Source organism: Phocoena sinus, chromosome 14 (assembly GCF_008692025.1).
Source record: "Phocoena sinus isolate mPhoSin1 chromosome 14, mPhoSin1.pri, whole genome shotgun sequence".
Classification (NCBI taxonomy): domain Eukaryota; kingdom Metazoa; phylum Chordata; class Mammalia; order Artiodactyla; family Phocoenidae; genus Phocoena; species Phocoena sinus.
This window is the reverse complement of record NC_045776.1, coordinates 86,745,075-86,759,398: the sequence shown is the minus strand read 5'-3', so window position 1 is coordinate 86,759,398 and position 14,324 is coordinate 86,745,075. Positions and strand designations below refer to the sequence as shown.

The following is a 14,324-nucleotide window of genomic DNA, read 5'->3' as shown; positions in this document are numbered from 1 at the left end:
GACGTGCAGGCTCAGCGGCCATGGCTCACGGGCGCAGCCGCTCCGTGGCATGTGGGACCTTCCCGGACCGGGGCACGAACCCGCGTCCCCTGCATCGGCAGGTGGACTCTCAACCACTGCGCCACCAGGGAAGCCCCCTTGATGTGTTTTTTAAAAATTTTTATTGAAATATAGTTGGTTTACAATGTTGTGTTAGTTTCAGGTGTACAGCAAAGTGATTCAGTCATACATATATATTCTTTTTTAGATTCTTTTCCCTTATAGATTATTACAAGATATCGCGTATAGTTCCCTGTGGTATACGGTAGGTCTTTGTTAGTTCTCTGTTTTATATATAGTAGTGTGTCTCTGTTAATCCCAAACCCCTAATTTATCCCTCTGTCCTGTTTTCCCCTTTGGTAACCATAAGTTTGTTTTCTGTGTCTGTGAGTCTGTTTCTGTTTTTGACGTGATTTAGACTGTTCCCCATCTCATGTAATGTTTTCCTGTACCCATTATCTTCTCCTCTGTTTTACAATTAATTTTCAAGAGTGCCTATGAACAAATGACTGTGCTCATACCCGAAGAGAAAATTGGAATCCTAGAAGCAGGAGGAAATTTTTAAAAAACAAACAAACACTCTAATGTTGGTTCCAATCCGTTAGACCTCCATATGTCAAATTACTTCACACTTAAGTCACAGCAGACTGTCGGTGCTGTATGCATTTCCCTTACACCCTTCCAGACCAATTCCCAGTGTTACCGTCTGCCAGGAGCTTTCCTTGGGACTGTCGAAGCCTGTCTGCCTACACACACAGCAGGCTGGATGAATGTATAAATACCCCAGCTCCCTTGCCCCTCCGGGGAATTATTTTTAGGGGTGATTTCAGATAACGTCCCCGCAGGGAAATATATCATAATCCATTTCAACCTATTGAGATATATAAAATGCACGGTATATTTCGTAAAAGAGATCAACCCCTGCAGGACTAAGCTCCAGCCTCCACTGTGGTCGCTGGCAGGACACACACCCTCATTGGCTGCCTCTTCCTCCCTGTATCCTTTCCCCACTCCCTTCCTGAAGTTCCCTCAACCTCCCAAACAAATGGCCCTTGAGTCCCCGTCCCAGCATCTATTCTAGGGGCTTTCCAAAACGAGATGCGGGTCATCATTTCTCCAGCAAAATGAGGACGGTTATTGTTTCCTTACAATAGAGGATAATTAGTTAGATTCCAAGAAAAGGATGTGTGGCCTCACTCAGGAGGTTGTCCCTTTTTCTGGTGCCACAGTCAGCTTCTCTGCCCCCACCCACACTCCCTCCTATCCTCTGGTGACCCTGAAGTTCTGCAGCTGTGGCGTCAGATTCCCAGGAAGGACTTACTGGCAAGAACAGGATGTCCAGGTGGCAGAAGGCGAGCATGGAGCTATCAGTAAAGACTGAGACAGCTTTCTCAAGAGATGCTGCCTTTGTTTCCTAGGCGCAGGGGCTCTGATGAGGTGAACTCACGACAATAAGGCAGCTGAGTTCAAGGGTTTTATGGGATGACGTCTCAGCCCAAGCCAGGGCTCAGCAGGCACTAGCACCACCACCGTCTTGTCTAGAGGCTTTTGTGAGCCATCCACCCACCGTTCACGTCCTAGAGAAAGCCAGTGATGCACAAGAGAAGGTTCTTTTTTGTTTTCACCTTATTTATTTTTTATTTTATTTTTTGCACTACTCAAAACTTTATTAATGCAAGTGAAAGAAAAAAACTTAACTCATTCAAACGAAACACAGCAACAACTTAAAAAAAAAAAGCAGTGGGGAATATATTGCTTTTTATAACCATGAAGTCCACGGATTATTCGGTGGATTTGATCTAGGTTTCTTTTTTTGTAATTTCTATTTTATATTGGAGTATAGTTGACTGACAATGTTGTTAGTTTCAGGTGTACAGCAAAGTGACTCAGTTATATATATACTCTGTAAACATATATATACATATATATATATATCCTATTCATTTTCAAATTCTTTTCCCATTTAGGTTATTACCGAATATTGAGCAGAGTTAAGAGAAGGTTCTTAATATCAAAGAATTGCACAGAGAAGGCAGGGGAATACCAAGCCTGAAATCTCAGTCCCTAATCCCCACCGAGATCCTGCAGGCAGAGTGATGCTTTCTGTTTAGAGGATAAGAAAACACCCCAGATGTGCGGGCTCACAGCTGCTCATTGGCTACCGCAGGGTCGTTTCCCATGATGCTGACCTGACTGCAAATGCATTAAAGGCCTTTTGAGTTGGAGCAGACGTGCTCTTTACTTTTCCGCCACTGATGTGCAAAATTGTTTTCTTTGATACTGGTGTCCTAATGCTGCTCCTCTGGTCTGTTTTTTCCCTGTGAAGTGGGCCAGTTTGGGCCCGAGAGTTAAAATGCTTTTTTTCCACTTCTTCCCAAAGTAAGAATAGTTCCTTTTGATCTCTACCCTTTAGAGTAGAAAAATACGCCCGGCCTTTTTCCTTCCCAGAGGCAACAGAAAGTAGCACCACATTCTGACTGGGCTCCTTTATTCTTTTTTACTATGTTTGTACCCAAAATAAAACAAAATCTGGCTGGGAACCCACAGGGGAGGAAAAAAAAAGGTGCATAAACAATGGGGCATTTGGAGGCCTATGCATATTCAGGCATGGTCTTTGAAATTCAGGAACATTACAAACTGTAGTCTTGTCTTTCAGAATTAAAATAAAGGAACAAAATATATATTTATATACATATATGTGTATATATATATTATCATTTCCAAAGGCTAAACCAAATGAGCTAAGTATAAAATGAACCATGTCCTATAAAGGAAAAGTAAGATCTTATATAAGAAATGGAAAGTTGACATAAGGAAAACGGTTATGTAATTTTAAGATGATAAACTTCTACGCCTTCTTCTGGCGTGCGGCTAAACAGGCGTTTGTGATTTCACATGAAAACCAGATTAACCAGAATCTCTGCAAGCCTGTCTCTAAGAGATGCAAAAGCCTCCCTAAACAGCTCCTAATGCCTGTCCAGATGTTCTCTTGTTGCTGTTCCAAGGCTAGGTCAGTCAAGTTCAGACTGACAGAAGAAACTCGGTGTGCGTGCTGACACAGAACCCCTTAGAACACGATGGACATGTGATGAACGGGGGTTGCACTGAGAATGCCATGGGCTAGAACTCGGAAGTCTTGTTATACAGAGATTTCGGGTTACACAGGGACTTTGATTTTTTTTTTTTTTTTTTTTTTTTTTTTTTGTGGTATGCAGGACCTCTCACTGTTGTGGCCTCTCCCGTTGCAGAGCACAGGCTCCGGACGCGCAGGCTCAGCGGCCATGGCTCACGGGCCCAGCCGCTCCGCGGCATGTGGGATCTTCCCGGACCGGGGCACGAACCCACGTCCCCTGCATCGGCAGGCAGACTCTCAACCACTGCACCACCAGGGAAGCCCAGGGACTTTGATTTTCATGTGATTAGAAGTGACAATCCCTGCAGAGAAGAATGAGATTCCTAGGGCTCAGTGTTCTCCATCTGAGAAATGGGCTCATATGATCTCCCAGGACAGTGCCAGTTCACAAGCCACAACAGTATAAGAGTAGCCAGAGGAGGCATGGGCGCACTGAGGGCAGAGTAAGGATTATTGCTCAGTGTCCGGGAAAAGTCACCTGTGTACCCAGTGCCAAGGAGAAGGGACTCATGCAGACAGATAATCATATGATATCACATATATGTGGAATCTAAAAAAATGATACCAATGAACTTCTTTCCAAAACAGAAATAGAATCACAGACATAGAAAACAAATTATGGCTACCAAAAGGGAAGGTGCTGGAGGGATAAATTAGGAGTTTGGGATTAACAGATACACACGACTATATATAAAAGAGATAAACAAGGACCTACTGTATAGCACAGGGAACTCTAATATCTTGTAATAACCGATAATAGGAAAGAATCTGAAAAAGAATAAATATATGTATATATGTAAGTGAATCACTTTGCTCTACGCCTGAAACCCACACAACATTGTAAGTCAACTATACTTCAATAAAAATTAAAATTAATAAAAGAAGGTACTCATGCACAGAGGACTGAGATACACAGCAAGGAGAGTGTGGATTCCAGTTCCTTCCCTGTTGGGCCCTTCTCCATGCCTTCCACGGGCTCTGGGTGAGGTTCTGGTGAGCAGAAAGCAGATGCAGCCCGCAGAGCTTACCTTCTAGAAGAGGGATGAAAGGATTGAACGACTATAAGTAACAGTAAAACGGCAGGTGTGTCGGGTGCCTGAAGGAGAGGCCCTGCCTTTGTTTCCTGGGCTCTGAGGGCCTGTCACGTCCTCGACCTCTGCAAGCAAATAACAGGGGCAAGCGGGGGGTGCCCCAGAGGACACACGTGTGTTGATCTGAGCTCTGGAGGGAGAGTTTAGTAGGGAAAACGCATGCTTGGGTGTGTGTTGTGCGTGCGTGTGTCACATTGATGGGGCTCTGGGAGTGTCACTGGGGCCATCACAGCATTCCAGACAAGCACAGAGGCCAGGATGTGAAAATTGGCAGTAAGTGAAAGAAGCCTGAGCGACAGCCTACAGAGTGAGGGTCTCTCACAGCCTCTGCCTGCCCCCTGCATCGTTACTAATCTAGGCACCTTGCTCCTCTGGCCAACAGTTGATTGCTGATATTGGAATCATTTTGTGTGGATTTATGCCAATTGGAATGGCGAACACATGGACTCGGGAGCTGAGCATCCTGGGTTCAAATCCCACCTTCGCTACTTCCTAGCTGTGTGACCTTGGGCAGATGACAAAACCTCTCTGTGCCATCCACGAAATGGAGCGAATACGAATGCGCGTTGGGATGCTGTGAGAATTCATAGGTCCATATTTACAAAGTGCTTAAGGCAGTTCCTGGTACATGGTGAGGTTTGTTAAGCACAATATGAGTGATACATTTGCTCCTTCGCCCCCACATGTGATACCCCTTCTCCATCATACTCTCCCTGCGCAAGTCTGGGTGATGGCGGAACGTTCTCTCCTGGCCGCCGTGACCCCTCGGCCGGTGCCCAGTGCCGGGCTTTTTGAGCCTGAGTAGGGGTGGGGCTCTTTGTAGGGAGGCTGGGGAAGGCGGTCTGCATGCGTACGTGCAGGGGTGTGACCGTAGGACGTGTTTTGGTCTTCCAGGAGGCGGAGATCCTGAACACAGCCGTCCTCACTGGGAAGACGGTGGCCGTGCCGGTGAAGGTGGTCTCCGTGGAGGAGGACGGCGCCGTGACCGATCTCAAGTCTGTGGAGTGCCGCTCTTCCGATGAAGACGTCATTAAGGCAAGTCGACACCTCCCGGCCCCCGCAGAAATCCGCTGTCGTGTCGGCATCAGTGTTGGCTGACCCGCTGGGACCACGGGGCCCTTCGGGATGCCCCCCGATCCCGCTCTGGTTATCCTGCCGCCTCCATTCCCTGCCCAGGAATAGAACAGGATGAGCATTGGTCTGGGGAGGAGTCTTGGTCTGTGATGCTCTGACCTTCCGCGTTTCCAAGCGCTTGTGGCCTCTTCCCCACCTCCTGGGGAGGTTGCGAGGGTGAGGGCCCAGCCTCCTAAGCGAGGTTCCGGGCCCCCGACCGCCCGGCTGGAAGGGGAGGGAAGCTAGATGAGCACGTATGCAGCCACGCTCTGGGGTGATTTCAGTGCGCAAAGCGTTTGTGGAACGTCAGTGTGGGTATAAAGTATACAGTTACCCCCAGCTTTGATTCACAACCGGTCTCCGCTTCCCTGGCCAACCCGCAGAATTCTCCTTGACTTAGGGATGAGGTGACCAGCTCCCGCCGGGCCTCATGTAAGTGCCGCAGACTCTTTCCTTTCCTCTGGCTTCTCCTTTCTCCTTTTCCACTGAACGCAGAAGTGATCTAAAGCAAAGGCCCTCTGGGGGATGTGCCAGGCGGGGGACGGAGTTTGCTGTGCCAGGCAGCTTGTAGCACGATGCCAGTCGGCAGGGGAGAGGGGTTTGTCACGCTGCCACCACCCACTGTGGAGACGAAGGCATCCCGGCACCTCCTCTGATGCTGTGAGATGCCAGCAAACGCCCCAGGCTGGTGAGGGGTGCGGTCCGGGGAGGGGGACTCCCAGCCTTGTGGTCCCGGCACTAGGCAGAGCCTTCCTGCCTGTTCTGCGCAGGGACCGCGAGACCTCTCTGCCCCCATGAGAACCCCAGGGCGCGTTTCCACCCACAAGAGGGCCGTGGACAAACGCACCTTTGAATTGCCGCTAAGCGCTGGGTCCCGTCTCAGATGTTAGGACCACAGGTTAGAGACACATCCCTGTCCTTAGTTGCTTGCAGAGAAGGCAGAGATGGGAGAAGACAACAGAGCCCTGTGGCACGTTACATGGCACACCGCCGCCCACTTATTCCAGAAGCCCCTTCACATCAGTACATGGCACATCCATCCTTCGAGTGGCTCAGAGCAGCATCACGGCACATCCTGGACTTCCCGTTCTCTCTCTCTCCCGCATCCAACCCTTCAGCAAATCCTGCTGGCAGTGAACACACCAAGGAGCCAGGAGGCAACCCTTCCCCATGGTGTCCTGCCACCACCCAATGCAAGCCGCCATAACCCTCCTGGGTCAAAGTGGTGACCTCCTCGGTTTCCCAGGGGCCACCTTGGCCGCATGCAGCAGCCGGGATGACCCAAGTGCAAGCCTGGTGATGTCATTCCTCAGCTCAGAACCATCCACTGGCTCCCTCCCATCTCAAAGGAAAAGTCAGAGTGTTTACGAGGACAGGGCAAGTGCAGCCCAGCGGCCACGCCTGCCTCAAGTCTGACCTCTTGCCAAGTTCCCTCTTGCTACCTCTGTTCCAGCCGCGAGACTTTGCTGTTCCTCTTACGGCTCAGAAACCCTTTCTCCTCCCCCATCTGCTAACTCTCTTCACCTCGATGGCTGCCCAGCCCGCTCCCTCCTTTACCTTCCTGCCAAAGCCTTTCCTGAACAAAGTTTGTAAAATTTTCACACAGCCCTGCCTTTCTCCATCCCTGCTTCCCCCTTTATCCATCATATTTATTCATATATGTCATCTATTTATAGTCTAGTCTATATAATTGTACATCATACATTTATATGTCTTCAACTATATTATATATTCAAAATTTTCATTTTATTTATTGTCACACTGTCTCACCGGGATGTAAACTCCAGGAGGGCAGTGCTACCTTGGTCCCCTTCATTCGCTGCTGTATCCCCGTCGCTTCCAACAATGCCAGGCCTGTAGTAGGTACTCAACAGGTGTTTGTGGAATGAAGGAATCAACAGTGCAGTAATGAACAAGGAGCGCTGAAGAGGAAATGTGTAACTGAATCATGAAAGCGTTCTCAGGGGAAATATTTCAATTAAGACCTGAAGGATGAATATACATCCAGTCGGCTAGATTGAAAAAGACATGAAGGGACATGGCAGGCAGAGGAAACAGCGTGAAGGAAGGTGGTCAGAGGTGGTCTTGGTGCTGTGTGGCCGTATTACCTTGGCCCCCTGTGATTTCAGCTGTAACTGAAGTGGAAAGTTGTTGCACAGGCTCTGACGGTGTCCCACCCTAGATCCTGGTGAGCCTCTCAGCTTATCTGTCTCAGGGATGTTTCCAAAGCTGGGAGAGCTTTCTCAGTCTTCTGGGGAGTGAGCACCCCCAGGGGCAACCCTACACCCGTAGAGCAGCTGCCGCCTCCATCCTTCTGAACGCCTGTGCCTTCCACGCAGTTGCTCAGAAGCCCCCAGCAGGGCTGAGCCCCACGTGCTTCAGGGGCAACCAAATCAACGACACACCTTTTGTTGTCGTTCCCTCCTTCCTCTTCTTGTCTTCCTTACCTTCCTCACATCTGCTGCCATGAACCACTTTCCTGCCTACAGCTAATGGTCTCAGGCTCTGCTTTCAAGAGACTCCAAACTGGGACTTCCCTGGTGGCGCAGTGGTTAAGAATCCGCCTGCAGATGCAGGGGACACGGGTTCGAGCCCTAGTCTGGGAAGATCCCACATGCCGCGGAGCGACTAAGCCCATGCGCCACAACTACTGAGCCTGCGCTCTAGAGCCCGTGCACCGCAACAAGAGAAGCCACCGCAATGAGAAGCCCGCGCACCGCAACGAACAGTAGCCCCCGCTCGCCGCAACTAGAGAAAGCCCGCGCGCAGCAGCGAAGACCCAACGCAGCCAAAAATAAATAAATAATTTTAAAAAAAGAGACTCCAAACTAAGGTAGTGGACAGAGGCATGAGTGATCGTGGGATGTTTGGAAAACTACTGGAGCTCAGCATGGCTTGAATGTGGGAGGATGACTGTTCATGATAATGATAAAAATAACTCCCTTCTCTGAAGCGTTTACTACGTGCCAGGAGCAGTGATGGTCTTGACTTCTAGAGACGGGCAGGATCCTCATTTGAAAAATAAGGAACCTGGGTCTCATTCCACTAGTCAAACATCACAGCCTGATATGTGAAGACGTGTAGTTGGAGAGGGCGTCTAACTCAGAGGCAGGGGAGCCACGGAAGCCGGGTCCTGGGGTTTTAGTCCTGTAGATGTCAGATAATCGCCGCAAGAGTCTGGGCAGAGGGGTGGTTTACTTAACTTTATTATTATTTCCTCAAACAAGCATTTATTGAACCACGATCGGGAAGTTCAGCCAAGAAGACCATTGGCCAGCTTGCTCTGACCCATCCAAGCTGTTCCTACTTTTTAAGGTCCTGTTGAAGATGTGCTTGTTCCATGAAGTCTTCTGTGATGCGTCTGCCCCACGTTGCTATTCCTTATCACTGAAACCATATGCCGTTCCATCTGGTTGATCATTTATTGAGGACCCTCTCCATCATGGCCCCAGGAAAGTGCTAAGGGAACTATGCAGGTGAACCTGCAGAAGAGAAAGATCTCAGAAACCACAAATTACCCCTGGGGAAGTCTGTTACTTAAACTTTTATCAGCTTCCGGTTTGCAACATTCTGCGTGTCATTTTATATTCCGGAAAGTCTATTTGTTGGTTATTTATTATGAACGGGGTATGTCATCCATTGTGCGTTTCTTCTCGGTTGTACGGCTTTTAGGAAGCACTGCCGATTCCTGTCATGGACGTGTATGCTTTGTCTCTCCAGCTTTCATCTACCCTTTTTCTGATAACAATAACCTGGTTTTCTCTAGAAAATTCCTCCACGTCTTTGCAGCAAATTTGTGCAAATTTTTCCTTTCTTTTTCAAAATTCTTTTTTTGAATTATTTTTTCAATTATCACAATAAGTTTGTGAACATCCATCGCTTCCTATAGATACATAATTAAAGAAACAGAAAGAAGTGTTTTTTCTTGTGATGAGAACTCTTAGGATTTACTCTCTTAACTTTCATGTATAACACACGGCAGGGTTACTTCTGTCTATCATGTTGTACATTACATCCCTAGTACCTGGTTATCTTGTAACTAAGGGTTTGTACCTATGGTTGTCTTCATCCAATTCCCCCTCCCCTCACCTCTCGCCTCTGGTAACCACAAATCTGTGATCTCTTTTGTTTGTTTGGTTGGTTGTGGAGTATAATTGACCTACAACACTATGTTAGTTCCTGGTACACAGCCTAGTGGTTTGATATGTCTATGCATTCCAAAATGATCACCAAGGTAAGTCTAGTTACGATCTGTCACCACACAAAGATGTTATACATAGTTACTGACTGCATTCCCACAGTGTGTATTTCATACCCGTGGCTCATTTAATTTATTTTACAATTTTATTTATTTAATTTCTTTATTTTTGGCTGCGTTGGGTCTTCGTTGCTGTGCGTGGGCTTTCTCTAGTCTCAGCGAGCAGGGGCTACTCTTTGTTGTGGTGCACAGGCTTCTCATTGTGGTGGCTTCTCGTTGTGGAGCATGGGCTCTAGGCACATGGGCTTCAGTAGTTGTGGCACGCGGGCTCAGTAGTTGTGGCTCACAGGCTCTAGAGCGCAGGCTCAGTAGTCGTGGCGCACGGGCTTAGTTGCTCCGTGGCATGTGGGATCTTCCTGGACCAGGGATCGAACACCTGTGCCCTGCATTGGCAGGCAGATTCTTAACCATTGTGCCACCAGGGAAGTCCCTCATTTATTTTAAATCCATGCAATTTAAATGGTATGTCCATCCCAGCTTTCAGTGGCCATGTGACCTGTCGTGGCCAATCAAAGCACTGCATCCCTCTGGACACTGTCATTGGCTTAGGGAGAGACCCAGTATCCAATCCCAGCCAATCAGATGCAGTCCTGAGGCTTTGGCTGGAACTCCTGCAAGAGAAGCGTTTTATCTCCTTTTGTTCTTATTCCGTATCCCTGAGAGGATATGCTGGAGTTATTAGGGTCCATCTTGAGAAAAGAGCCTGCCAGGGAGTTAAAAACAACAGAGGAAGCCAGAACCGCTGTGCAGAAAAGTCACTTCCTTAGGACACTGCTCAAACACTTGAATCCCACCACACCACTTCCTAAATAAGAGCGAATGGAGTCCTTTTGTGCAAAGCAATTTGTGTTAGTCTTATCGTACCGGTCATCAAAGAAGTCTGCGTTGATAATTTGTGCCCTAAAGAGTTCCGAATGACTTGAGTCATCTCGGGAGTCGTGAAATCACCGTCGGAAATGCAGAGACTCAAGGAAAGTAGAGAAGCTCTCTGCATCCAATTTCACATCCATCCACAGGACTCACCACCTGATGCACAACGTAAAAATCAAAATCCACAACCTACACTGCTGTCACCATGCTGCTCTGTGAATCACAGGTGTTGAAAGAGAATCACTTGGTGTAGATAATGTTTTGGTGTCATTTAGAGGCCCTTGAGAAAGAAAGCCAAGGGGTCCTTGGAGAAGCGTCTCAACACCTGTTCAGAGGCTCCTGGGAAACCTCTGAGCAGCAGGTCTGTCTTTAAAGCCCATCTCCCCTGCCCCCCATCTTTTTATTTTTATTTGCTTTCTCTTCCTTCCCAGCCAGAGGCCCAGTAAGCTCCTGTGTTCTCCTCCATCCATATCAAAACCTCCTCTCAGGAAATCACTGGAAGACTTATTCGCGCTGAATTGTAAATTATGTGAAGGCATGATACCTTATGCCTCCCAAGGATGCTGGGTTTTTAAGAAGGCAGTGGATCCCTCATGGATGCATTTCAGATATTGGTGAGACTATCCTTTGTGATTCTTAGGGGTTGGAAATAACAGGAAATCCCACCCACACTGACATAAGTTTATATAAAAAAAATAATAAGTGTTGTTGACACAATTGAAAAGTTCATTCAGGGCTAGTTTTGGGGGGTTTTGTTCAGAACCTCAAGAGATACCATGAAAATATTCTCCTTGTCTCTCTCTCTCTCCCACCCCCTCACCTATAGCCACACTTTCTTCTGTATGAGTTTCATTCTTACAGAGGCTGCCCCTTGTGGGAGCAAAATGGATGTCTCAGAACTGGCTCAAATCCAAGAGAAAAGAATATATGGTTTCTAGGCCAGTCCTATATAAATCCTGGGCTACGCTCTGTTGGGACCTCTTTAGAGGTCAAACAATACATTCATGGTCCAAAAAGCCCCAATTTAAAAAAATTTTCAAGAGTAATTTCACTAGAGGTGAAGGCACCTTTCTTTAGACCTTAACTCTTAGGTAAAGGTGTGACTGTGCTTGGGATGTGGTTATCCTCAGTTATTTATGTGTGGACAGACTGCCAGGTTTGGAGACATTCTAGACTGGGTATTTGTCAGACTCATTTCTGTATTCTTGGACTTAACTGAAGGCCTGGCACATAGCAGTTACTTAATAAATAAATGTTTGTGGAATGAATCAATGGTAGAATAAACCCAGATTTGTATTGAACATTAATAAACATCCAGCAAGGCACAAAGTATTAGATCTTCCATTCCCTTCCCATGGTGTTTTCTGTTACATTGATTTTTTTTGTTAACACACATACTTCGTAAAATTTGGATTTTGGATGTATTGTTTGCTTGATGCCAATAGGCATCATCTCTGTACACCTGGAGCCAGATGCTCATTATCAGCCAAAGGATTCCTGATGGGCACCTCCTGGTGGCAGAAGCCCAAATTGCAGGCACAGCACCTTCCAGGATTCTAACACGCCTATAATGGTGAGCCTGGCTAATTCCCCTCCATTTCTGTGATGGAAATTATTTCTTTGACTTATAATTCTGTGACTACAAGGACACTGTTATATGAAGAAGGAAAACATGTTGACAGCAGGTGCATTAAGGCATGAGATATGAGTCATAAGCCCTTTTAAATCCTCTGACTCAGTGCTCAGGCATTTAAAGACTGTATCTTGTACAGGATGCATGTCATTGGCACAAAGCCATTGCATTGTTCTTTTGGAACCTAACAAAAGAATGGTAGTGTTTTGCCTGATGATTTAGGAGTCAAACCTCCATTGGTGGTAAAACGAGGCACACAGCTACCAGCTCGCACATCACATTTAAAATGTATCTGAATGTACAACACACCTGCTGTGATTCATACCCCAACTTACATCAGAAATTCTCATTAATGAAGATAGGAGTAATAATTAGTACTAACCCAGCAGCACATCCTTGTCTTCTGCTTCTATGGAGTTAAAATTAATAGGGGGATAAAGGATGGCAAAAATGTACATGTGGAATCCAAAATTTGAGATTATACTTGCCCAGAAGGTTGTTTTTTTCTTTTTTCATTATTTGTCCTTCAGGGCCTGACACTGAGGGTTTCTGTCTCACAAGAGCTTGACGCAGAGTCTTGATTTTAATTTTAGGGTGAGTTGCAGAAGTTTCTGCTGGCTTTCCCCTGAGGGAGTGATCTCTGATCCAAGAAGAGAGGGAGAGAAAGTGCCAGGAGCATAATGAGTGTTTGTGACCAAGATAAAAGCCCAGCTTAGGACCCTTCCAAGTAAAACTAGTGAGTTAGATTTCCCAGTTAGGAGGCGGTGGTCACAGTCAGGGAGGGGAATCAGTGTGCTTTCAAATCGCAGATGAGGGTCCTCTTTGGACCCTCAAATCTTCGAGCACCTGGATGGAGGGTTCAGAGATCCATCTCAAATCCCAGGCCTCCAGCAGGCCTGAACACAAGTCAGGCCGTAAGAAACAGCAGAGGCCCAGCCCAGGTAATGCTCAGGTATTGGTGAAGACCATAGGTGAGCATTTGGGCCACCACTGTACGTGGGAATACTTTTTTTTTTATAGAGCCAGATTAAGACTGTAGAGGCCCAAAGTTTGGAAAATATTGTGGAAGCTCCCATATGGTATTCAAAATTAAAACTGCACTGAAATGCTTGTAGCTAGTCTAATGAAGAGCTTAATTTTGAACATAAATCATTGAACAGATACTGAGTTTTTGATGCCCAGAAGGCATGGTTCAGGTGCTGTAGACTCAGCAGTGAACAAAGCAAAGTCCTGCCCTCATGATTCGAAGAGGAAAACAGAAAATTCTATTTTCACACATATATATCTCCTATATCCTACCTGTATTTCTTCACAAATATTGTTTCATATATATACTTTACGGAGAAGGAAAGTAGGAGATATTTTCTTATATGTATTATATCCTATATAAGCTATAATATATAGCTTAATATATAGGCAGATATATATCCTATATGTATACTTTCATATATATTATATATAGTTTCACATAGTTTCTTCCGTGGAGGCGAAAAATAGAATACCTATGTAAATATCCTATTTGTGTATTGCTTATTTACATATTAATATACATATTACATATATGTATGTATATTATATATAATCTATCTATCTATATCCTAAAGAAAGTTTCATCTATATCCTAAAGAAAGTTTCATCTATATAGTGTCCTTTGTAGGGAGGAAAAGAAGAGACAGCTTCACTTTTCTATATATCCTATATATACATATTTTCCTACATAGTCTTTTCATATATATATCATATGTATAATATATATATCCTATATCCTCTATAATAGTTTCACATATATAAATATCCTATTTTTCATATATATTCTATATTTATGCTATACATGTGTAGTGTATATGTCCTATATCTTATATAATAGTTCCACATATATACATATCCTCTTTTCATATATATATTCTACATTTATCCTTTATGTATGTGTAGTCCTATATCCTATATAATAGTTTCATACATATATGCTATCTTCCTCCTCTGTGCCTTTTCAGCAAGGTGTATGTGTGTGCACATATATATGTGTATATAAAATGTCCACGCCTCCTGAAAAAGTGGCGCTGGGTCCAGATCTCGAAGCCGAGTGAGAGCGTCGGTGAGAGCAGAGGCGGGACCGTTTCGGGCAGGATGGGCCCGGAGGTGGGAACCCCTCAGTGTGTAGGAGGAACCAGAGCAGCAGCAGTGGAG

The 14,324-nt window shown here is 45.9% G+C and overlaps 1 protein-coding gene across 1 annotated transcript in view; it reads left to right on the top strand.

Annotated features, from left to right (window-relative positions):
- Positions 1–14,324, top strand: part of TMEM132D (transmembrane protein 132D) — a 643,197-nt gene that overhangs the window by 545,761 nt on the left and 83,112 nt on the right. Inside the window, exon 5 of the mRNA XM_032653976.1 lies at positions 5,158–5,298. Within this exon, the coding sequence (XP_032509867.1) occupies positions 5,158–5,298 (141 nt within the window). The remainder of the gene's footprint in view (positions 1–5,157; positions 5,299–14,324) is intronic.